The 24776-nt window shown below is 34.4% G+C and overlaps 1 protein-coding gene across 3 annotated transcripts in view; it reads right to left on the bottom strand.

The window, feature by feature from the left end:
* Window positions 1–24776, bottom strand: part of MAP4K5 (mitogen-activated protein kinase kinase kinase kinase 5) — a 113531-nt gene that overhangs the window by 18861 nt on the left and 69894 nt on the right. For 2 of the 3 annotated variants that reach the window (XM_047079687.1, XM_047079688.1), the window contains exons 10-22: window positions 23048–23110; window positions 20920–21001; window positions 19772–19888; window positions 14602–14680; window positions 9485–9543; window positions 8401–8468; window positions 7010–7052; window positions 6176–6386; window positions 5215–5312; window positions 4980–5021; window positions 4026–4110; window positions 1558–1637; window positions 1195–1255 (exon numbers count right to left, since the gene is read on the bottom strand). In XM_047079687.1, the coding sequence (XP_046935643.1) occupies window positions 1195–1255; window positions 1558–1637; window positions 4026–4110; window positions 4980–5021; window positions 5215–5312; window positions 6176–6386; window positions 7010–7052; window positions 8401–8468; window positions 9485–9543; window positions 14602–14680; window positions 19772–19888; window positions 20920–21001; window positions 23048–23110 (1088 nt within the window). The remainder of the gene's footprint in view (window positions 1–1194; window positions 1256–1557; window positions 1638–4025; window positions 4111–4979; window positions 5022–5214; window positions 5313–6175; window positions 6387–7009; window positions 7053–8400; window positions 8469–9484; window positions 9544–14601; window positions 14681–19771; window positions 19889–20919; window positions 21002–23047; window positions 23111–24776) is intronic. The other variant, XM_047079689.1, reaches the window with a different exon arrangement.

Genomic DNA, 24776 nt, shown 5'->3' with positions numbered 1-24776 from the left:
TAAGTACTCTTACAAGGACCCCAGCTTTTTAGAAGTCACTTATGTGCAACCAAATAATATGCTCTTTGTAAACACTGTCATCAGCTCAAATATACAAATTTCTGAAGAATCTCTAATAAGCAACGATTAGTGGAAGAGTTTGAATTATACACACACTTAAGCTATTAAAAAAAATTTTTTTTTTAATGTTTATTCATCTTTGAGAGAGACAGAGACAGGATGTGAGTGGGTTAGGGGCAGAGAGAGAGGGAGACACAGAATCCGAAGCAGGCTCCAGGCTCCAAGCTGTCAGCACAGAGCCTGATGCGGGGCTCGAACTCACAAGCTGTTATACAAGCCGAGTTATAATACATACAGAGAACTGAACAAAATTTGAGAAATACTAAAATAATTATTCTAAATAGAGAAAAGGGGCGAATGCTATTTTAATAGCTGATAGCATTAGGATTATTAATTAAGGGACAGAGAGAAATAACTAACTTTCCTGTGCTCTACTATTAGAATGAAAGTGAACAGCAAACCTCTAGTCACTTTAAAATGTAAGGAAATAGGTTTTGGTAGGTAAGAATTGCAAAAGAAGAAAAAAAAAAGGGCCTAAAATACCACCTACCCTACATGAATTTTGTCAGCACACGTCTGTGCGAGCCTTCACTGTTTACTAATAAACACTCTGGAGAGCGTCTCATTTAATCCTCACAGCAACCTCATGGGCTGCTATTGTTACCATTGTCCACATTTCACAATTAAGAAGACTGGGGCCAAGAGAAGGTCACTTGTTCAAGATCATAGAGAAAGGGAGCAGCAAGATTCTCTGATTCCTTCCCTTCCACTGGTAATTCTCCATGGAAGGCACATGGTGATAGCCACAGTGAGGGTGGAGGAGTCTGAGTGGAAGGGGATGGCCTCAGGGAACAATCAACGGGATAGTCCTCAGGTGTTTACATCCTGGACAGGTTTGGGAAGTGCTACCTTAACTGAACACAGGGTCCTTTCTCAAAGTTTCTTCCCATTCTAAGTTTGTAGAAAACATCTGCAAGTTGCAAAGTTACTATACATAGTAAAACAAATAACACTTAAAAAATAACGTCTATTAAAATTATCTTTCTCTTGTGTCAACTATGCTTTAATTAAAAATATTACATTTCTCTGCTTGTCTATGGTTTATTTTTCACATCATTTTCATTATATACATACCTGATAATGACATTAAAGTATTATTGATAACATAGAGCCAAGTACACTTCCGTGGAAATAACTATAAAGAAAAAAAAAGAAGGGAATTAAAATTCTCCAGTTTTCATTCCCTTATGCTTTAACATCCAAATTCTAACAGTCTGAAATAGTATAAAAATAACTATTTTCTACCTTTTAGTAAATTACAGAAACTTTACAAAAAAAATCTTGTAATGTGAACATGTAAAGAATACAATTTCATCTCCTTAAATATTTAAATCATAAACATTACAACTGAAGCCCATAAAAATTGATTTAAAATTACAAGACTTCTTTTACCCAATACACCCACACTAATTTCTTGAGATAAAAGTCCTAAATTACCTGTTCCATCGTTGCCTCATGTAGCTCATTGAGATTCAATGTGTAAATACCATCTTCAGTTCCAAAAATAATGTACTGATCTAAAACAGTTAAGATAAATCACCAGAATTTACTATCATTTTCTGAAATAATTAAATAAAATGGCTCTGTGCTTTAATGGTGTTGAGAGTTAGCTGGCCACCCACCCATCCGAAGAAAAATTATTTTTTAAGGTTCATGCCATCTTCTTTACATTTTTCTCCAATTCTGATCTTATTTTTAAAAGCAGATATATTCTCTGTTACTCATTCACTCTAGCTTTATCTTATATAATCCTTCCTTTCAACATAATTGTCATGTCTTAAGATTTTTCGATGTAACTGTATTTTTGCCAGGTATCTCAAATACTCTTTGAAGGACACTATAAATTAAATAGAAATTATAAATCATGACACACCAGAAACGATGAGCATACCTAGTGTCCAGATCTTGGTTCCTAAATATATTACTTTGCACTAGAAAGAACCAGGGCTGCTTGGAGAAAAGATGGATTCCAATTCTGGGGCAAGAAAAGTGTAAGATGAGCCTAGAAATCTTCCTGTGCCAGAAAGGTAGGAAGTGATCAAACATTAAACTAAAGAACATAGGAACTCTCCCTGCTCAAAAATTCTGGGACAATTTAAGCGCTAAAATAAATAATAATATTAATAGATCATATCTCCCTGAATAAAATTCATAAGTTCAAACTAATATATGTACATAAATAAATGGAAAAGAAGAGAAATTGTCCATGGATGTCAGTGGATTGTCAACAATCAATAAATGCTAAAACCAGTTGGTTAAAGTCTGATGAACAAGAGGATATTTATATAGTCTCAATGTATTCCATATTACTTATCAAGTAATTACTAATTAATTAAAAAGGGAAAAATAGTCAGTTGACAGTGGAGAAAGCTAGTGAACACCACCTTAACCAGATGGTCAACATTAATATCACTAGTGTTTGGACAAGCTGACAGCATGTACCTTCTGATACGATGCACTAAGAAGAGCACAATTCTTTCATATTCCCACCAAAAATGCATTATTTGATTTAAGTATGAGGACTCATCAACAAACCCAAAATAAGGGACATTCTACAAAATAGATAGTTCCAAAAATGTCAAGATCAAGAGACACAAAGAAAGGTTGAAGAACTGTTCCAGACGTGAGGAGACTGAACAGTTGTGGTAGCTAAATAAAACCTGTGATCCTGAATTAGATGTTGTTGGACTGGGGAAAAAAGAAGGGGGAAGACAATAAAGAATATTATTGAGACAATAATTTAAATATGGACTGTGATGTCAACTATACTTCAATCAAAAAATAAATAAATATGGACTATGTATTAAATCAATGATAAATTTCCTGATCTTCACAATTGTACTGTGGGTATGTAAGAGATGATTCTTGTTCCTAGGAAATATAAAATGAAGTACACAGAGCCACTCTCAAGTAATTCAGAAAAAAATGCACATATAGATAAATAATAGAAATAACTGGTGATTCTGAGTATAGAGGAGTTTCTTACACTATTTTTCTAACTTTTCTGTTAGGTCTGAAATTATATCAAAATAAAAAGTTACAAACACACAAAAAAACATTTCTTTACTGATAAAAATACTTTTTTTTGTTATATTTCTAACAGTAGCATTTAAAGCAGATAATTATATGACCATTTACTACTTTTGCTTTATCCTTTTTTCACTCTACACACACACATTTTTTTTTTCTGAGCTGTTTAAGTTACAAACACGATGCCCCTTAATTCCTAAATATTTCAGTGTGCACATCTTAAAAAAAGAAAAACGGAAGTGTTATATAACCACAGACGATGTTCGAAATCAGGAAATTAACACTGACACAATACTATTATCTACTGTAATGACTTCACTGATTGAGATTATCGACTGTCCCAGTATTGTCCTTTTATATGACAGAAAATCCCTAATTATGGTTGCAATCACTTGTGGCATGTCTATTCAGTCTCCTTTAATCAGAACAGTTCCCATATACTCTTAAATTCTAAAGGTTAAACCAAAACTCTTATCTACCAATTTAGGTTGTTGCAGGTATCTACACTATTTAGTCTCTAAAGTAATATTTTTAAATAACTTCAGTTCACTAGCCATAAATATCTTTTTTCATAATAAATATTTTATTAGAGGTGTATATAATTTTGTTCAGAAATTTCAGGGGCACCTGGGTGGCTCAGTCCATTGAGTGCCCGACTCTTGACTTCAGCTCAGGTCAAGAACATGCAGTTTGTGAGACAGAGCCCCTGTCGGGCTCTACGCTGACAGTGTGGGGAGCCTGCTTGGGATTCTCTCTCTCCCTTTCTCCCTGCCCCTCCCCAGCTCACATGTACATGTACAAGTGTGGGCAAGCGCGCACTCTCTCTCTCTCTCTCTCTCAAATAAACATTTAAAAAAAAAGTTCAGAAATTTTACCTTTTGTATCAGGATGTATCCAAGATGTTGCACAATTAATTTTCAAAGGGCAGCCATCAAAAACTTTGGAAAAACATGCTCCCATCTTATTTATAAAGAAAGAAATGTTGACTTATTTGATTATGTAATTTTATATATTCTTAGAAATCAGCTAAGATTACAAAATGCTAAATTCACTCTTACTTGCATATGTTTATGGTTTCATTACCAAAATTCCTATTTTGATATCATTTAATGACTTCTAACAATAGAGTCTCCTATTGTTGCCTTGTGTAATCTACTATTTCAGGGCAAAAATAACAAATTTACCAAAACATCTACATATGTCAGTGATCTATTTTAGGAATTTTAAGTCCCCACTTATCTTTAGGACTAACATTTAGTAATGTGAAATAATGGATGATATTACTGAGCAACATCACCGAGATTATAATTGCGTGTAACTCCATAATAGTGAAGCAGACAAAAAGACTAATATTTACATTACATATTAGACTTTTACTGAATAAAAAGGTATAATTTATAAAGCATCCCATTCATATGATTGGCTGAACCACCTCGGAGAGTCAGAGAACAAGCACTAAGATAAGCTTCCCCGTTCACTGTGTATAGTTCAATGTGAAAATGGCTTCAGGGGCAGAAAGGAATTTAACCCATATAATGAAGAGGACACAGTACTACTGATATCATCACATTAAAGTTAAACTGGCCTTTCAAGGCTACTCTGAGAACCCAGCTGCCATATTTACAAAAAGCAAAACTTTCCAAGTTCTAACCAACTCACTCACATTAGGGTACATGATTTGATTCGTGGTGTATCAAAATGCATTTATGCCTTTGTATTTTATGAATCCTTCCATTCAATAGCTCAAGATACTTGACAGCAAATAAAAAATCTGCTGCTTCTTAAAGAGATGAAAATTGGCAAGTGGTTCACATAAAAATATTCCTTACCAGCACTTTTGGAGTGGGTGGAAGGCCATTGATGGCTGGTTTCTGTGGGAAAAATAATTTTTATTGCTTTAAGATCTCTTAAGCCTTAAAAAAAAACACCTATACATTTGGAAATTTAGTCATCTAATTCTTGAATTAAAGAGACTATGCCCCCTGCCCACCAAAACAGACACTGCCTCTCTATGATAAACACGGTAATCGTTACAACTAATCACCAAACGCCTGTTACGCCTACCGGGAAATCTCGCTTGTCCTTTTTCCGTGGTAACTGGGGTGCTTGTGCTGATCCTTCTGTATTTTCACTAATTAGTTTTGAAATACCATCACCATCTCCTAAAAAGAATCATGGTTAAAGCTGAATGAACATACAAATAAGTACCTTCCCTGAAAAATAATTTTCCCTTTCCCCCAATACTTGTTTTCCATTTGGGTGATCCTTTACTGGGAAATATTCTCTACTGGCAGATGAGTTAAAGTATCTTCAGTGACGTTCTCTAGGTTCAATAGGAGTAGCATTGCATCTCTAGCAGTGGTCTTAATCCATGTAAACAACAAATGTCTTTCCATATTGTGAGAAAAATGAAATCTGATATTCAGATATTCAGGCCTGATATATTCAAGGCCTTTCATAACTGAACTCCAGTCTACCTTTTTAGTCCTATCTCCTAGTATACACCTTTCAAAAGCTCACACTTCTCCCATAGTATACTTCCAACACAATCCAGGTTGTCAGTGCATTTGTTCATTCTTTCTTGCTCATCAGGCATGCCTGTCAGCACTGGCTCCCACTAATGAAGGATCCATATACTTTAATGCTCTGCAAGCACCCCGCCCCCCACTCCCTTCCCTATCCTTATATTCCTGAAAAATTTCTCATCTTCTATTACTATAGTTAATTACTGTATGAGACACTTACATAAGCTGTCTTGTCTAATGTTACAGGTACCCATACGGTGTAACTTCTGCTACAGATCCTGAACTTCTGGAGGGCAGGAACATCCATTCATCATTCTAAGACCTATCATATTACTTAAGAAATCAAATCAGGGTTCACTTGGACTGAATCTATTCACAGTCCGCCCACGTGGAATTTTAAAGTAACTTCAGAAAGCTTTAAACAGTTAAAAGAGTGACCAAAGACATTCTTTAAAATATGAAAATGGCTTTCTTTTCAGTTTTCACTTTGATTTATTTACCCAGATCACAGTATCTAGCTGTATGCACTCCAGGACTGCTGACACTGCTAGCCATACCAATAGAGGAAGTCTCAGCTACAGGACCACAACTTGGGCTACTCTGTCTTCTGAGAAACTGGGGAGCTCTGTTCTCTGAATCAGGGCAACGTTTTACAGTTGATGATTTTTCTTCATCTAGGAGGTTGTCTTCAGGGTAGCTGTTTAACCTTGGCTGTGATAATAAGACATAAGAGTACTTTAATAAATTTGGATATGAAACAGTAACACTTCATTATCATTACCCACCTAAGACTTTAGGGGGTGGGGAGGTATGTGATTTTTTCTTTTTGCTATGTAATTCAACTCACTAAGCTAAGTAAGAAAAATAAACAAGAGTTACTGTCCCAAGACAACTAAGAACTTGCCATGTGATTTTTTAATCATCCCTAAGCCAAAACTGATATAATTTTAAACTGATAAAATTATATAAACAATCCACAAAATATTTAATAAGCAGAATAAGCAAGGACTTAATGAAGTATGACTCCATTGAAATAGGAAATTGCCATACTAAATGAGGACTGTAAATGATGAACTCTTTCTGTTTCCTCTTCATGTAGTTGAGTATTTTCTCAAATGAGTATGTGATTTTTACCTTTTTCTTATAGCTATTAAAATATTGTATTTCTCAGGAAGTTTTTTAATATATATTTTACATCTTTGTAATCCCCTCTTGAAAAAAACTGTATTTATCTAAAGCATATTTAAGAGAATTTTGAACAAATTCAATGAAATTACTTTTTAATTATTTTATTATTAAAAAAAGGATTTATTCAAAAATTTTAAGTCGCTCACCTTAGGAGGTAGGGGAGGTGGTATTGCACGTTTTGAGGTTGATCTAACACAAGGAGAAAAATGCAATTCAGATGGTAGTAAATGTAACATAAAATAGAGACTCTAATAAATGTGCATTAAAATTGTTTACATTCTTTAGATCATGATAAAGAGAATTTTCAAAACCTATAGAAAGACCTAAGACCTCATTATGTCAAACTGTATTAGCAGGACTATAAAATAGATTTGTATAAAATGAATACAAAGTCTTTTTACTTTATGGTTATGCTCTGCATATTTAGTATGTAATAAAAATTAAACTTAGTAAAAAAACAGATTCCAAATTTTAGAGTTGGAAGCCACTGTGAATCATAGATTCAAGTGGCCATATCATCAAACCCTTTTTGCTAACCCAAGTGGGGTACATAGATTAACAATATTGGCATCACCTTGAAACTTCCATATGTATCATCTAGACCTATGGAATCAGAACCTTCAGGTGATCTTCTAGGCACATCAAAACTTAAGAATCACTGATCTAGCTCACTGGTTCCATACGCTTATTTATCTAGAGTTATTGTAATCAATTGGGAAGCTTTTAGGATTCTGAGATTCGAGTCCCAAAGACCGTATTCTGTTGCAAGGGTTGGCAAACTTTTTCTGTAAGGGGCCAGACAGTAGTAAATATTATAAACTTTAGTGTATACAGTGGTCACAAGTACTTAACTCTTTCTTATAATGTGAAAGCAGCCATAGGTAATACATAACTAATAAGCATGGCTGTATCCCAACAAACCTTCCTTATGGACACTAAAATGTTTATATAATTTTCACATATAACAAAGTATCACTCTCCTTTGGATTTTCTTTCAATTATTAAAAAATCTAAATACCATTCTAGTTTGTGGACTGTACAAAACATAGGCAGTGGACCAGATGTGACTTATAGGTCATAGTTTGCCAACCCCAGATCTATAAGCTGAATGTGGGGGCCGCAGAGATCTGTACTTCCAAAGACCTCTCTAGGCAATGCACAGGCTTGGAATATCTGGGTCGGCCCTGTAACTTACCTGTTGAGGGAAGACAGGTCTAGAATATAAAGTAACTATACTGCAGAATGGATTTGGGGCTTTGTGACTCCTACAGCACTTTTTCCCATGACATTATGTACCTCATCTTTCAGTAAATTAACATTACATACACTAAGCTGAATTTAAAGAAGAAAACCTTAATTATCAACACATGATGCCTTTTGGCAATTAAAAAGTCAGAAGCTTTACACTGATATGAGGCAGAGCACAATTTTTTTTAAGAATGAAAATTAAAACTTATTAGAATAAATTGCTCCCACCCAATACTGTTCCTATATAAAGTAAAATATAAGTAAAATATTAAGTTAGCAAACAACTTACTTGCCAGTATTTGCACCATCAACAAAAGGATTCCATTGTAATACAAAGTTTGGGTCTGATGACACTCCCTGTGAAGGTAAAAATAGTTTAAAATGTTCCCTTATAACAGATATTAATCATTTTATTTGATTCAAGAAAATATTCAGTGTCATGATTGTTAATCATCTTGGCTTTCAATCAATTTTTTAATCTCCAGTTAGATTTGCTGCCATTTGACATATTTAGGTCAATGACTCATTATCTGTTGACTGAAACTTAAGAAATTCCATAAACATACTGAATGTAGTTTCAGTGTGACAAGCCCTCTTTACCAATGCTAGTATATTCCAAATAAACAGCAAAACGTAACTCTGAATTATCTGCATCACTAATCCATTAGTGTGGAAAACGAAACATCATATTATTAAATTATCATTAACTTATTGGTGCTATTTTTTCCCCACTGGCATAGAAACTGTGAATTATATATATAGCAATATATACAGTAAGAAGAGTACTACTTCCAAATGTTAAGAATGAAGAGATCCATTAACAGAAGGCAATTCCTCGAAAAATTATACTTTACCGAAGCTTAAAAATAAAGTAAATGTTAAGGTAACATCTAGGCAACTCTGATAATACCTTGCTCTATTTATTACTTTTTTCCTTTTAGATAAGAAAATGTTTAACTAAACAGTAACTTCGAAATATAAGAGCAATGGTTAAAAAAGAAGCTATATTAACAAATAAATATCAAAAACAGTAAGGTAATGCAAAAATATACTACAAACCTAACACAGTCTGTAAGAAAAAAAGATCCTAGGGCTTAAAGCTCAACATCAAATTCCATATATTTAATAACTTCATGTAACTCCTTCAAAAGATTCAGAAAGGTCAATATGAATGGTTAAAATGGTATATTACAAAATGTACTCTAGTTAAAATATGCCTAACTATAAGCTTTTTCAAACTTTAATATGTGAAATACTGTATCAAAATTAATGCTTGAAAGAATATATAACTTTGATCCTTAGTCAAAGTTTACCTGACTATAAGTTTTCTCAAATTTTAATGTGTAAAGTACTTCTCAAGTAATAATTCCTACCATTTCATCCCGTGCTTCTGTTTCTTTTCTCAGAGGAGGTTCGAACTGTAATTTGTCAACTGCAAAATATGTAACAGATATTCACACACTCTATCTTAAAGGGTTAATTTCAGAAATGTAGCAAGAAGCATATGTATAGGGGAGAGGGGAAGGGGGAAAGAAGAAGAAAGAAGACAAAATTTTTTCACTTTTTTACTGCAAGAGTACCTTTCTTTATATTCACCAAAAGAAGGTAACAATTTGGTAGCTTACTACAAATCTACTTAGTAAATTCTTTGTGTATGAGATTTAAAAAAGTTAATCAAAGTAGGTGACTAAGAAAACTAATGGTGACTAAAGGATTTTCCCTGTCTAGGCTGCACACTCTGTTCTAAGGCTACAACTTTATGGCAGAAATGAACCTCCCCAAATTACCTATAATTATCTAAAAAGAACAAACATTATTTAAATTAAATGTTATAATGGAATTCAGAAATTTAATATTATATTTTGCTCAATGTATATTTTATTTGGCCTACTCTTCTATATGAAATATTCTAAAACAGAGAAAAGGATAGCTTATTATCTACTCATAAAGTACACAGTATTTTAAAACTGTAAAATCTAATGACTAAATGATCAAAGAGAAAAAAAAACACACTTGCAGCATAGAGATGCAAGATCCCCAAATACAATCTTGGCAAATAAAATACATTAAAAAATAATTTTCAAAAAGGATCCAGTTGTCTTTATCCCTAAAACACGATTTGTAAAGTAATACAAAGTACTTATATAATTCATTAAATAAAAGCATTGTCATAAAAATTTCCCAAAAAAGATTGAAGACATTTCATAAAACACAGTATCTACTTTTCAAAAATAACCTAAAATCAAAAGCTCTTTATTAGTGATTTATTTCTTAACATAATTAAAAAACATCTTAACTCAAAACCACTACTTGAAATCACTACTTCAACTCATCTGAGACAGAGATGAGCTAAAGTTTTTTTGTCACAACCAGAAATACTGGCAAGCAGGTCTAGAGATGAATCACAAGTGTGTAAGTATGGTAAAGAAAGAGAAAATATCACTCTTTAATAATAAGAATTATATAACAAGCAAATTTCAATACTTAAAAAGAAATTCCTAGAGAAAATGAGTTTCATAAACATTGAAGATGTTTTAACACATAAGAAAAGTACTCTTCTAAAACTGTAGCCATAACTATGGCACAGAATGCTATATCATTGTTTTATGTGGTAGATGGGACCTGAAGTTGTTTTGTTTTAGAGAAAATACCAGCAGTACCTTTGGGTGCATCTTTGGCGTATGAAAATACAAAGATGGGGAGGTCTTCTATTATACATACTCATTTATCTCTGTAAGATGATGTAGGCTCTAGCCATAATACGGTAACAGGAATTGTATTTCTCCTTCTGCTTTAAACAACTAAGACATTGGTGTTACATGTATGTGCGCATAAATTATGTGAAGCAATTGTTTTGAGGCAGTGGCTAACAGATACACAGCACTGTCCTTGAGAGAAAGGAAATACATGGTGGCAAGATCCACATTCACTCTGGCTTTCTGCCTGGAGGCACTTTACAAACTAGGACACAAGAAAGTGGAATCCAAAGAGAGAGTACCAGCCTCACTGGGTGTTAGAAACAAAGACTGAAGATTGGAGCTGCTTAGGTAGTTGGAATTTGAAGGGCTTACAAAGCTGCATAAAGGAGGAGTTCCAGAAATATGCCAGGAGATCTCTTTAAGTCTTTGGTTGAATACTAAATTGCCCATAAGCAAACATGAGATTATACAAAGTACGTCACAAACAGCTAACAGAGGAGTGCTGAGCTAAATGCAGATTCTGGTGATCGCACAGTACCAGGAAAGATAGTTGAATTTCTAACCAGAGGAAAGAGCCTGCTGAATATTCTGGTAAAACCTGTCACAAGCCTTAAAAGGATCAAGCTGACGTACCACTTAAGAAACTCTTTAAACACCTTTTGGATAAAGAGGACCAAATCCAGACACTCAGTGTCGCACCACAACGTCCAAGATATAATAAAAAAAATGACCAGACAAGAAGCAGGAGAATAGAAACCATAACCAGTTGGAAAACAGATACAATCTTCAAATAAAGGAGTTCCCAATACAACATTCCAAGTTTCCAAAACAGGCCTCTGGGTCAATTTTCATGGTATTAGACCTGATATTCACTCTTTCATACACATCCCTTTTTTGTAGTGTCACATTTCACTTGAACTTTATCCTTTTCAAAACCCTCTAACTCTTCTTGGGGCCACCTGGGTGGCTCAGTTGGTTGAATGTCTGACTCTTGATTTCCGTTCAGGTCATGATCTCACTGTGAGACTGAGCCCCACGCTGGGCTTTGCACTGACAGTGTGGGCTTGCAATTCTCTCTCCCTCTCTCTCTGCCCCTCCCCCAGCTCACACTTGCTGCTCTCTATCTCAAAATAAATAAAGCCTAAGAAAAAACCCTGTAACTCTTCTTTTCCTTTGTTTAATGAGATGTTCCATAGTTCCTCTGGTGTATGTTTTCCTTCATTGCAAGAAGTCAAGAAACCTGACTTTGCTGGGCTACACATTTATCCTTGGTTTCAGACTAGGCCAGGCTCATAATAATTACTATGTCCACTAAAAATACACAGGAAGGATGCTTATACTAGTGATAATAGCCCGAAACTGGAAACAAATCAAATGCCCATCAACCAAAGAATGGATAAATTATGATATGATCATACAATGAAATATGATTACTATGAAAACAATGATTGCTATACATGACATGAATTACTCCCACAGACATAATGTTGAGCAAAAGAAACCAAGCAAAAAGGGTGCATTTTGTATATCCTATTTATCTGAAGACCCAGATCAGCTAAAAACCAATCTATAGTGATAAAGGATCAGAACAGAGATTAGCCTGGGCAATGGAAAGGGCAAGAGGATATGAAGAAAGAAGGACATCGATTGTAATGGAGCATAAGGAAAGGAGACTTCAGAGATTCTGATAATGTTCTATATTTTTAATCCCCAGATCAAAAATCAGTTTTATGAGTGTATACATATATAAAAATTCATCATGCAGTACACCTAAGCATTTTACTGTATATAAGTAACCAGCTCAAATTTTAAACATGAAACAAAAAACTAAGAACTAACTAGGTGTATATAAAATCTATTAAACAAATAAAAACAAAGCTGTAAAATACTCTTAATGGACACAAAAGAAGACTCAAGAAAATTTAAAGATAAATCACCAATAAAATGACCTTCAACTTTACCAAATTTTTTCTGGTACTTAAAGCATAGAGCTTACTCCACGAAGACATTAGTACCCTGGTCATTCATGAAAGAACTAAGCCTTGAACTTACTTACCTCTGAAAAAGCCTATTTTAAGTTAAGAAGACAGACTACCTTATAGGTGTCGACTCTCCCAAAGTTAGTACATGACCTTTTATGAGATCTCAGTAAAAACACTAGAATTTTTTTAACTAGATACATTGATTCTTAAGTTTATGTGGGGAGAATACAATAGCTAACTATCATAACAAAAGTGGGGGAGGTAGAGTGAGGGGAGTAGGAGGATAATTAGTCTTAACGATTTTAACAGGTATTATAAAGACATAATAATCAAATTATGCTATTCGCGCATGACTAGACATAATAATGCAATAAGAGAATTTCTGGAAAGAATCCAAAAAAATATATGGTCATTTAGTACATCATAAAGGTAGCATGTCAAATCCATTAGTAAAAATATTAAGTTTTTAATAATTAGTATTTAGACAAATGGGTAGTCGTAAAAAGAAACTAAAATTGTATACAAACTTTATACATCTTACCAAATAAATACTGTATATCAACTATTAAATATTATAACAGTGAAAGTGTAAAAATACAAGAAAAAGATAATAGAATTCTTTTATAACCTTAAAATCAGGAAGGCCTTGCTAAATATGACACAAAACCCAAAAGTTATAGAAGAAAATATAGATAAATTAGACTATATTAATTGAATATTTATACAACTGCATAAAATAAAGAAGATGGCTTTATAATGGAAGAGCAACTTTGCTACTTTTCTGTATGGTATTTGAAGTCCAGAGAGTTGACTTGGGATTATATAAGAAGATAGCATAAGAAGTATCAGCAATCTGGGATTAACAAAGAGATAAGATCTCCGGTTACTAGTTTAACTAAGAAAAGCCTGATTGAATCAACTGATACAGGAAGGACATTCTAACTCCCCATTGACCTAGATTTCCAAAGCTGTATAAAGCTAGAAATATTTGGTTTAAGAAAACTCAGACTTCAACAAAATGTTCATCTACAATAATTCTAATTAGTCTATACATTTAATAAATTATATTCCTTCATTAGGGTTTATATATCTTATTTTATTGTAAACTTCTTTAAATCTTTTTTGAAACAAGTATACATATAAGTCAATATACCTAAAACTTCTTTGCAAATCTGTTCTTCTAAATTAATGTGGCTAAAATGACAAATATCATTGATACCAAATATTTGTCAATGACTAATTTACAGAATAACAATCAATTTCCCCTTTTAAGTAGACATTTTAGAAAAGATACACCTCTCCTAGTAACCTAAAAAAACTGAAACCAACCCAAATGTCCAACAATCGGAAACTATTCAACTACAGTGTATTAACTCAATGAAAAAAGGAGGGCCAGACTAGTGTATGGGAAATGCTTCTGTGTTCAGTAAAAAATTTATGCATAGCATAAATTCAGCCATGTAAAAACACACATGGAAAAACATGGAGGCAATTAACAAAAATATTACCTGTGGGTTGGTGCTGGGTGATGAGATTATGGGCAATGTTAATTTTCTATTTTTTTCCTCTTACAAATTTTCTAAAATGAACATATATTACCCCTATAATTAGTAAGTAAACACCATTTAATTAAAAAATAAGAAAATTCCATTATAAACCAGAGAAACAACCTCTACTTTAAAGGTATTCTGATATGTTAAAGCATGTAGCCTCAGTTAGCCTGAAATTTTATTATTCCAGTAAGACCCACGAGAACACCCAGCTCAACCCTCCGAGACCACCAATTGAAAATGTATACCAAACACATACAATTTATTTCTGAAGCTGTCCGTTCAGCTCTGGCATTCCTGTTTGTAGATCTAATGGTATGACGAATGATTGCATGGGGCTGTGAATATAAGCATAATACACACACTTTAAAAAATTTCAGTGATAAAGTTAAAAGCTCAAACTTTTTAACTAAATGATCATTTACTGACAAACATGACTACCTACTAATAAATTACGGGATAAACACAAACAATACAATGAACACTAACATATTTTAGGTTATTCACTTATTCTATGTTTATACTGTATGAAATATTGAAAAGATGCAAAGAAAATCAGAAATCTTATCTCCAAAGAGTTTATAATCTAGAAGTTAAGACACACAAATACTTAATGAGATTAGAAAATGGTCAATGCCATTCATTAAGATGATTACTATTAATGCCCAGATGAAAAAGAAATGACTTCCACCTGAAGGGGTATAGAAGTTCTTCATGACAGAGCTGTAATCTGCCCTAGGCCTCAAGGACAGTAGGTAATGGATGTGCAGCAGTGTGGGAAGCATTCTAGACAGCAGAGAGAATATGAACAAAGTGATGCAAGAAGAAAAGGAAATGGTAGCATTTAGGGGAATTGGAGTTGGTTATTATTTGGTGAAGATTAAGGGATGAGGTGACAAAGCTAGACAGACAGACTGGGGATGAGCCAGATCAGGAAAGGCTCTGAATGCAAGGTGAGGACTCTCTATTTTATTTTCTCAGCAAAGAAAATTTTTGGAGATTTTACAAAAAGGGTGTCAGAGTTCAGAATAATTGGATAAGTGTGTGAGAAGATATGGAGGGGAGAAACACTGGATGCAGGGAGACTGATTAAGGATACTGCAGTAAATCAAGTGAGAAGCTTGCTACTTTACATACACCCTTTGGTACAAGCTCCTGATCTCTTCAAACTATGCCTTCAGCTCAACTGCCACCTACCAAATTTCTAATGACTCACTCTCAATCACTGATGATGGACAGGAGCTCATATGTTTTTTCCTCTACTTCAAGACACATCATCATACCAAGGGACTTCAAAAGCCCATTGTTTGGGACTTAAGTTTTCTGACCTCATCTCTAAAGACACTCTCCCAGATTTCAATGAACTCTTGATTGCTAAGATCACACCATGGACCCTCCCATCAGCTCTGACACTTGAACTCACACTATCTTCCAAACTTCTCAGCCTTCTAGCTCACTCTCATTTACTCCCATTACACTGCTTCGTGTTCATAATGGAATCCCAAGTCCATTAACCCATTAACCTTCTTAGTGTCCATCAGCATTTCTCTTATCTTCACTTTTCTTCTTAATCAGTTTGTATCCAGTGGTCCACAATTTCAAGCAATCTCTTGCCAGTATCCTAAATTCCCTTTGCCTCACTGTCCTTCAGTATTCTGGCATGCCAAAATGACACCTTAGATGAATTAAACTAACTACCTTTGTGTTTATATTGGGGATACAAATCACTACTGGAGGAAAGTTACCCAGCAGACCACACAGAAAATTAATCTCATCTGAGGCTTCAACTTTGCCCCAAAACACTTCACTATAATCATTTAACCCAACCATTCTCCTCAATTACTATTTCACACCTTCTCTTCCCACTCTTCAAGCCCACTCATTTTCTGTCAGGACTTTCAAGACATGATCTTGCCATTACTTCACAAGGAAAACCAGAATCATCAAATAGAAGATAACTTTGAACGACAACCTTCAACTATACTCCTCTCTAGTGCAAGATTAAAGCATTTCATTATCTAAGATCAAGCCTCCCATTATAATCTAGATCTCAGGCTCTCCTCCTTTCTCAGACACTTTGCCTATTTACCTTGTTTCTCTTGAATCTTTCCTCTCCATCTACTGAATCCTTTTCATAAGCATTTAATCCTGTTCAAACTTACTTCCCCCAGATAAACAATAACTAAATAACTAAATAAATCCCCACCAACTCATTTTCCTCCAGCTACTACTGCTCAGCCTACCTCTCCCTTTCACAACTAAATTTCATAAATGTATTGCTATACTTATTTTCCAAACCACTCTAATCTAGCTTCACCTCTATAATTTGAATATTATCCTTTTAAAAAAGTATTCAAGCACCACCACCTAAATCCAAAGCTTTAACTTATCTTCTAGGCAATATTCTTGTTGAAAACTTCCCTCCTTCTTTTAATGGTTTCTATCAATCCTTTGCCATTCTTCTTAGCCTACCTGATTCTTAAATTTTGGGAGAAATCTAGGATGCTGTCTGAGGCCCTCTCCTGTTTTCTCATTCTACATGCTTCCCTTGAGTGATTTACTCCTTAAGGTATCAACTACTTCTGTACTTAATGACTCCCAAATTTCTATCTATAGTCCAAACTTTTCTCCCCAAGCTACCACCACATATCTAATTTCTAGTGAGACGTCTCCATTTGGAAGTCTATTCAACATCAAAATTACTATACATAAAACTTGAATTCATCTTTATTCCCAAGTATGATTTTACTCTAGTGTTCCTACCTCAATAAATGGGGCGGCACTTTTAGGATCACCCAGCCGTTCAAATAAAAATCTAGGAGTAATCTCTTTTCACCCCCCACACTCATGTCTTCATCCAATCTCCAACTCTCTCAGAAAATTCTTTTACTGGTCCATTTTTCTCCATCCTTGTTATACTCCTAGTCTAAAACACCACCATCTCTATCCCAGATGACTTCAAAAGCCTCTTAGCAGATTTTCAGAAATGGAACCACCATTCTGAGGTCATAGAGATCTTTTAAAGATGCACATATAATTACATGTCACTCCTTTACCCTTTAATGGCCTCTACTGCCCTTTGATAAAGCCCAAAAATTTTAACATGGTTTGAAATGGCTAGTGTCTAGCTCTGTGACTTTATCTTCCACTATCCCCCTCCTTGTTTTCTGTTCGAACCAGACTATCTTTAGTTCCTCAAGTATACAGTCTTCTCTCTTATCACCAGGCTTTCTAACATGCGATTATGCTCTCTGCTCAAAACAATTCTGCCTGCCCTCTTCCTCTAATTCCAATTTATCCTGCAGATTTTCAACTTACAGACCACTTCTGTAGCAAGTCCTTCTCTGTCCCTAAAATATGCCTCCATAGCATACTCTATATCCTGTTCCATAACAGTTATCACACTTGTGGTATTTCTGAGGTTCCTATGAGACTATAAGTTCTTTCAAGGCAGGGACTGGGTCAATCTCATACACCATCGTGTCCCCAACTACCTGGCACAAGGATTTCAAGAACTGAGAAGTACAGTGATACCACATTAAATAGAAATAGAGAACTCAGAAGGTAAAGTGGATCTGGGAAGCCCAGCAAAATAATGTGGGGAATAAAAAAAAGAATCTGGTTAGTTATATAACCAGTGAAAGACAAACTGGGGAATCAAATAATATCAATTTCATATTGAAGTTACAATAATTTTAATAATTTTATTAAAATCTTATTATTACAAGTCTGCAAATGATAATTTAAATAAAAAAAATCTATGAATAGCGAGTTTATTCAATATTTTCAGTTAAAGTTCATTTAACACTCAACAAAATATTCATTAGATACCTACTACAGGACAAGACTATGCTATACAGAAGGCAAGGATTAGTTTTTTTTTTTTCAACGTTTATTTATTTTTGGGACAGAGAGAGACAGAGCATGAATGGGCGAGGGGCAGAGAGAGAGGGAGACACAGAATCGGAAACAGGCTCCAGGCTCTGAGCCATCAGCCCAGAGCCCGACGCGGGGCTCGAACTCACAGACTGCGAGATCGTGACCTGGCTGAAGTCGGACGCTTAACCGACTGCGCCACCCAGGCGCCCCAAGGATTAGTTTTTAAAGATTAGTTTTCAAAGATTATTTAGTGACTATTTCTATTAAACACATACACAGAAATGGTAGCATATTAACTAAAACAATAGGCTTTGGAGTTACTGCCTTGGATCCAAATGCTGGTTCCACTACTTACTAGCCATATGATCTTGGGAAAATTACTTCTATTCTTTCTCTGCTATTTCCTCATTTATAAAATGTGGATAGTAAAAGAATCTGTTATAAACTGTTTTGAGTATTTAATGAGTTAACATAAAAATTATCTAGCCTAATACTTGGTACACAATGACTCCTCAATGCATTATTAGTAGTTATGACGATACTTATACAGTATAATTCAAAACTTAAGAACATAAAGTAAAACATTTCCTTCAACAAATAAATAACACAAAAAGTATGGTCCTACTGTCTTGCCAGAAGTGAAGGTAGAGATATAAAAGGAAATAAAGGCATAAAGAGAAATGAGGACACAATCACAGAAATAAAAAGAAATCCTAAAAGGAGAGGAAGAGACACTGGTGGAAAAGTTCAGCTGTGCTTTATGCAAGCATATTAGGTACCTGCTAATGGGCAGGAAGTCCCTCATTCATGATTTACAAGTTTTGATGTTAAATATAATATATTCAAAAAGACTTCAGAATATTTTCAGAGAAGGAAAATGTAGGAATACCTCTACATGTAATAATATATAATTGTCCTGAACAAGTATTGGAAAGGATAAAATTTCTATGGGAACCTCAACTTTTAAAAAATATATTTATATTGTTAATAATCTGTATAATAGAGAAATAAAAAATGGCCAATTAGATTTCTAGAGAGTCTCTTCAGTGAAAAATAATATGTGCATGTGCTTTGGCCAAACTTTTGTTCTCTTGGTCCAAAGCAATGTTCCTAACCTCTTTTATTTCCTTAGAAATAGATGTACTTTCTCTTTAGAGAAAGATCAAGCTCTCACTACAGAATTTGAGGTTTGGGGAGAAGGGAAAGCACTTCCGGATTTCTGGGAGGGGAAAATGATCTGATTCTAATCTTAGCTACCTCTCAACTTTTGGCAAACCAACTATGAAAAGAAAATGATATAAATGGTTTTAATTAGGTTAGTAATCCTAGTTCTTTCCAGAAAAAGTGTCAACCAGTTATTTATGTAATACCACAATTTTTTTTTAAAGTATTACCTGCTAATTATATGTAGGGTAAGTTTAGTTTACATTGCTAATTAATCTTTGTAGCTAAATCTGTTGTAACTAACTTAAAAAAGAGTAAATTAGAAAATAAACATTAAGGCCATATTAAATATTTATTTTCAAATATTAGACTGAAAACCTCTTTACCTCAAAGTCATCATCATCTCCTTCAGTGTAGTGTGCATGGTTGTCTGGATTATTCACTTTGTCCAGCAGTTCAACTGCGAGGGCCCTAGACAGACCTGGCTGCCCTACAAATGTATGCTAAGTCAAAACAAAACAAAACAAAACTTCATGAATATGCTTTTACATCAATGGTTCGTAGAAAATGTTATTTGTACTTTTTCATTCAGTAACTATCAAAAACAAGCATATGGAAGCCTACTAATACAAATAAATTAGAGAACATACTAGTAAAAGTATCAGAGAAACCATAATTGTATATTATAAAACTTCAGCACCCTTGTGGAGTAAGTTTATGACATGAATCATTTTTTTTTTTTATTTTAAGTAGGTTCCATGCCCAACATAGGGCTTGAACTCATGGCCCTGAGATTAAGAGTCACATCCTCTACTCACTGAGCCAGCCAGGCACCCCAACATGAATAATTTTTCTAAGTTATCTATATTAGGTTGTAAAATTGCAACCTTGGCTATAACAACTGACATTCATTACTCATGTCACTATAGTGATATATATGCAAATGAATATCACATCATAGTAAGAAAAAAGCATGTGTATTCCATACATGCATACATTTAATTTAGTAACATTATGTAAATGTAAAAAGACAGTTAAATTTTGATATTTAAATAAAGTTTCCTTAAATTGTTGTAATCATGAACTTTTTCTAGAAATATTTTACAAATACATATATACACAGAACATTCTATATTTACATAAGAAACCAAAAAAGGCAATTAATTTTAGGTGATAGCAACATTTTTAAGAGTTTTCTCTAAGGCAGGGGTTGGCAAACTAAAGCCCATGGGCAAAACCTGGGGCACTGCCTCTTTTTGTGAATAAAGTTTTGAGTATTAAAGCCATGCCCATTCAATTGTACTGTCTTTGGCAGCTTTTGTGCTTCAATGGCAAAACTGAGTAGTTTCTACAGAGACTGTATGGCCCCAAAGCCCAAGACATTTACTACCTGGCTCTTCCCAAAAAGTCTGCAGACCCCTGCAGTAAGAGATCACTAAATTTTTATATTAAAAATCTTAAATACTTTGTTCGAGTGATATGCCTACTTACTGCATTGACTACAGAAAATTCCCCTATAATTTCAATGACTTACAGTCAGAAGTCTTTCAGCAGTTGGTCTTTTTTTGGGGTTTTTGGTTAGTGCTATTTTGACAAAATTATGGAATGTTGATGACCTTCAAATAAAAAGAGACATGTACAAAAATATTTCACTAATATTAGTTTTTTAATGTTACTAAATAAAACTAACTTATAAGCAGTTAGAAAGTCCGAAACACATGATTCTTCTTAGGCCTTAGCTCTATATAAGCCAAAAAACAAGACCCAAAGAACAGTATACCCCTTGAAAACAGGTGTCAGTTTCATCTATTAAGTAAAATGAAATTAGTTACAAGAAATAGTAACATACCATCTCTAAAATATACACAAAAAACTAGAAATGGGTATTAAAGGATTTAAATCTAGTATTTATTCTAGGTGCCACTTAGGAATCAAAATGGCTTTTTCCCACTGCTTATTTTATAAAATATATAAATGTTTTCCTATACCAGAAGAATGGCATGGAGGTAGGATTGGTAATGTAAAAGATTATTTAAATCATTATAAGGTCACTGAATTTCTTAGGAACAAGGGCATCCACACAGCAGCTCTCTTGCAGAGAAATCAAATCACTGCATTACATTTGGTGGCTTGTGGCGGAGATAACGTGGAACCAGAGAGTACCTGAGATTGGCAAAAGTACTCCAATGGTAACAGCCTGTGGTCATTCATTGCTGAATGAATATTGAGTCATTCCTGCCATAAAGCCCTCCAGTTCCAATTGCTTAGGAACTTAGGGTAACAAGAATCAGGAAGAAACTCTTATCAACACAAAAGAATACAGCCACAGTAGGATATAAACTCCTTTATTTCCAGTGTGATTTTCCTTTCACTCCTGGCATCATCTCCAGAATGTCCTGGCTCCTAAGTAATACTTTGCACAGACAGGTCAATAAAACATAAAACAGTAGTTCAGAACCTGTTTGGGGGACAGGTCTCTTAAAATATGAAACAAGATATGGACTGTCTCCCTAGAAGAATACACATACAGAATTTGGGGAACCCATGTACCTCCCACACCAAAAGATCCATGAAATCTAGATGAAGATTGGAAACTTTTATTTGCATGGTTTCTTTTATTAAATGCATGGGAATCCATTACCAGAAAAATAATTTTCAATTTTTATCATCCAATTAAAGATATCCTAATGGACTTTAAGAAAAGGCAAACTGCTTTACTTAGAGAAAGAAGAGATTAGGATGAAAATAAATAGTAAAATTTTGAATATTAGGTAAGGAAGGTAGAGAAAAATCAACAGTGATTAAGTGTCATGGTATCTGGGAAACCTTTTCATATCACCTTCCATAAAAGTTAACATATAATTAACAAGTAACAGAATGCAAGGCAAAGATATAAATCTCCAAATTTTTAATATACCCATTTCCAATCCTTTACTCACCATTACCTCTTACCCAAGCCTCCAAAACACTAAGAAAATGATCAGAGTTTTACCAGAGCAGGAGATTATAAAAATCTTTTGGACTGACATGGGCTTGTTCTTATTCCTTGTTACTCTAAGTTCCTAAGCAACTGGAACTGTCAAGAATATAACCCAGATCCTGGCCACAGCTCTGTGAGTAAATTAGATATGTAACTGCAAGTAAACTATTTAAAGGCTCTGGACTTCAGTTTCATCATTTTTCCAAAACAGAATTTATTGTCAAATTGGCTAACATAGAGCGTGTACAGTGTGCTCTTGGTTTTAGGGGTACATTCCTGAGGTTCATCGCTTACATACAACACCCAGTGCTCATCCCAACAAGCGCCCTCCTCAATGCCCATCACCCATTTTCCCCTCTTCTCCACCCCACCCGCCCCCATCAACCCTCAGTTTGTTCTCTGTACTTAAAAAGTCTCTTATGGTTTGCCTCCTTCCCTCTCTGTTTGTAACTATTTTTTTTCCCCTTCCCTTCCCACATGGTCTTCTGTTAAGTTTCTCAAGTTCCACATACAAGTGAAAATGTATGGTATCTGTCTTTCTCTGAATGACTTATTTCACTTAGCATAATACCTTCCACTTCCATCCACATTGCTGCAATTCAGTTTCATCACTTATAAGAGAACTGAACCTATCTCCTTTCCAATGGCAAAATTCTATAAATCTATATATTCATTAACTTACCATTTTGTTTTGTCCTTTAGTTTTGGAGGCTGAAAATTACTTTTTGACATTAAGAAGAGGGCCCTGGAATAAAAATTTCAGTTAAAGGGCAATAATGAAATACTTTGATTACCTCATCTAATAATCAGAATGAATATTCTGTAATCCATTTACAAATTATTACATACGTAGACACTGATGAACACTGGTATGGAATATGAAAATTAATTTAAGATTTTACTTATTTATTGAGTTTATTGATAATGTAGTTTTATGTATGTACATATGTATGTATGTTACCTCTACGCCCAACATGGGGCTCAAATTCACAGCCCCGAGATTAAGAGTCTCATGCTCTACAAACTGAGCCAGACAGGAGCCCCTGGACACTAAATTTTTATATTTTAGATAGCCAATAGGTATTTCATTTTCTTTCTTTTTTAATTTTTAATTTTTAATTTTTTTAATATATGAAATTTATTGTCAAATTGGTTTCCATACAACACCCAGTGCTCATCCCAAAAGATGCCCTCTTCAATGCCCATCACCTAGATATTTCATTTTCAAACAAGCTCTTATTCATTTTTTTTTTAAATTTTTTTTTTTTCAACGTTTATTTATTTTTGGGACAGAGAGAGACAGAGCATGAACGGGGGAGGGGCAGAGAGAGAGAGAGACACAGAACCGGAAACAGGCTCCAGGCTCCGAGCCATCAGCCCAGAGCCTGACGCGGGGCTCGAACTCACGGACCGCGAGATCGTGACCTGGCTGAAGTCGGACGCTTAACCGACTGCGCCACCCAGGCGCCCCAAACAAGCTCTTATTCATAAGGCAAAGCTACCAAATATTAGAGAAGAATTTTATCACTATACTTTTAACATATATAACTAATATTATATCTTAGATATAAGCATGTATAGTAATTAAATATCATTCTATAACACAGAGATGATATGTTACTCTAACATTAGGTTGTATGCTTAGTGGAAGATTTGCCTCTATAATTGTCTTGGGTATACAAGCAAATTATATCTACTTCCTAGTCTGTTCCCCTCTTGTGGACAATAACTTTCCAGATTCTCTCATTATGAATAATACAGAAATCAACCTGCAAGAGGATTTTCTTTCAGTATGAATTCACCTTTGACTCATTTTCTAGGGACTCTGGGGGTAGAAGGATAGAAGATTTAAGAAAAGTTCTAAAATGCTCTATTTCAGTTTTTCCAACAAAACCCTTTATAGGTTTCCAAGCAAACCCGTCTTTTTTTAATAAATTTTTATTTTTTTATGTTTTATTTATTTTTGAGGGAGAGACAGAGCACAAGCAGGGGAGGGGCAGAGAGGGAGACACAGAATCTGAAGCAGGCTCCAGACTCCAAGCTGTCAGCACAGAGCCCGATGTGGGGCTCGAACTCACAAACTATGAGATTATGACCTGAGACCAAGTTGGACGCTTAATCAACTGAGCCACCCAGGCGCCCCCAAACTCGGTTTTAAATACCAAAGATATTTATCTTTTTAAAGATGAAATGATTCATATATAAAGTTTATATTCTTACAACTGTGAGGCATTCTTTTAAATCTGCTCTTCTTTAGTCTTTATCTAAATGCTAACCAATAATTAGGTAATAATAGATTTTTTCACTAATAATCAATTTTCCATGTTGCTTTGGTTTATGCATATGTAACAGCTGCCTTTAACTGTTGAAAATTTTTGCTTAACAATTCATTAAAAAATTAAGAAAAAAGA

The sequence above is a fragment of the Lynx rufus genome, unplaced genomic scaffold (assembly GCF_022079265.1).
Source record: "Lynx rufus isolate CCGP_SWC_20201006 ecotype Redwood Valley unplaced genomic scaffold, mLynRuf1.p SCAF_17, whole genome shotgun sequence".
Taxonomy (NCBI): domain Eukaryota; kingdom Metazoa; phylum Chordata; class Mammalia; order Carnivora; family Felidae; genus Lynx; species Lynx rufus.
Note: the sequence above shows the minus strand (reverse complement) of the source record. Positions and strands in the feature narration are given on the sequence as shown.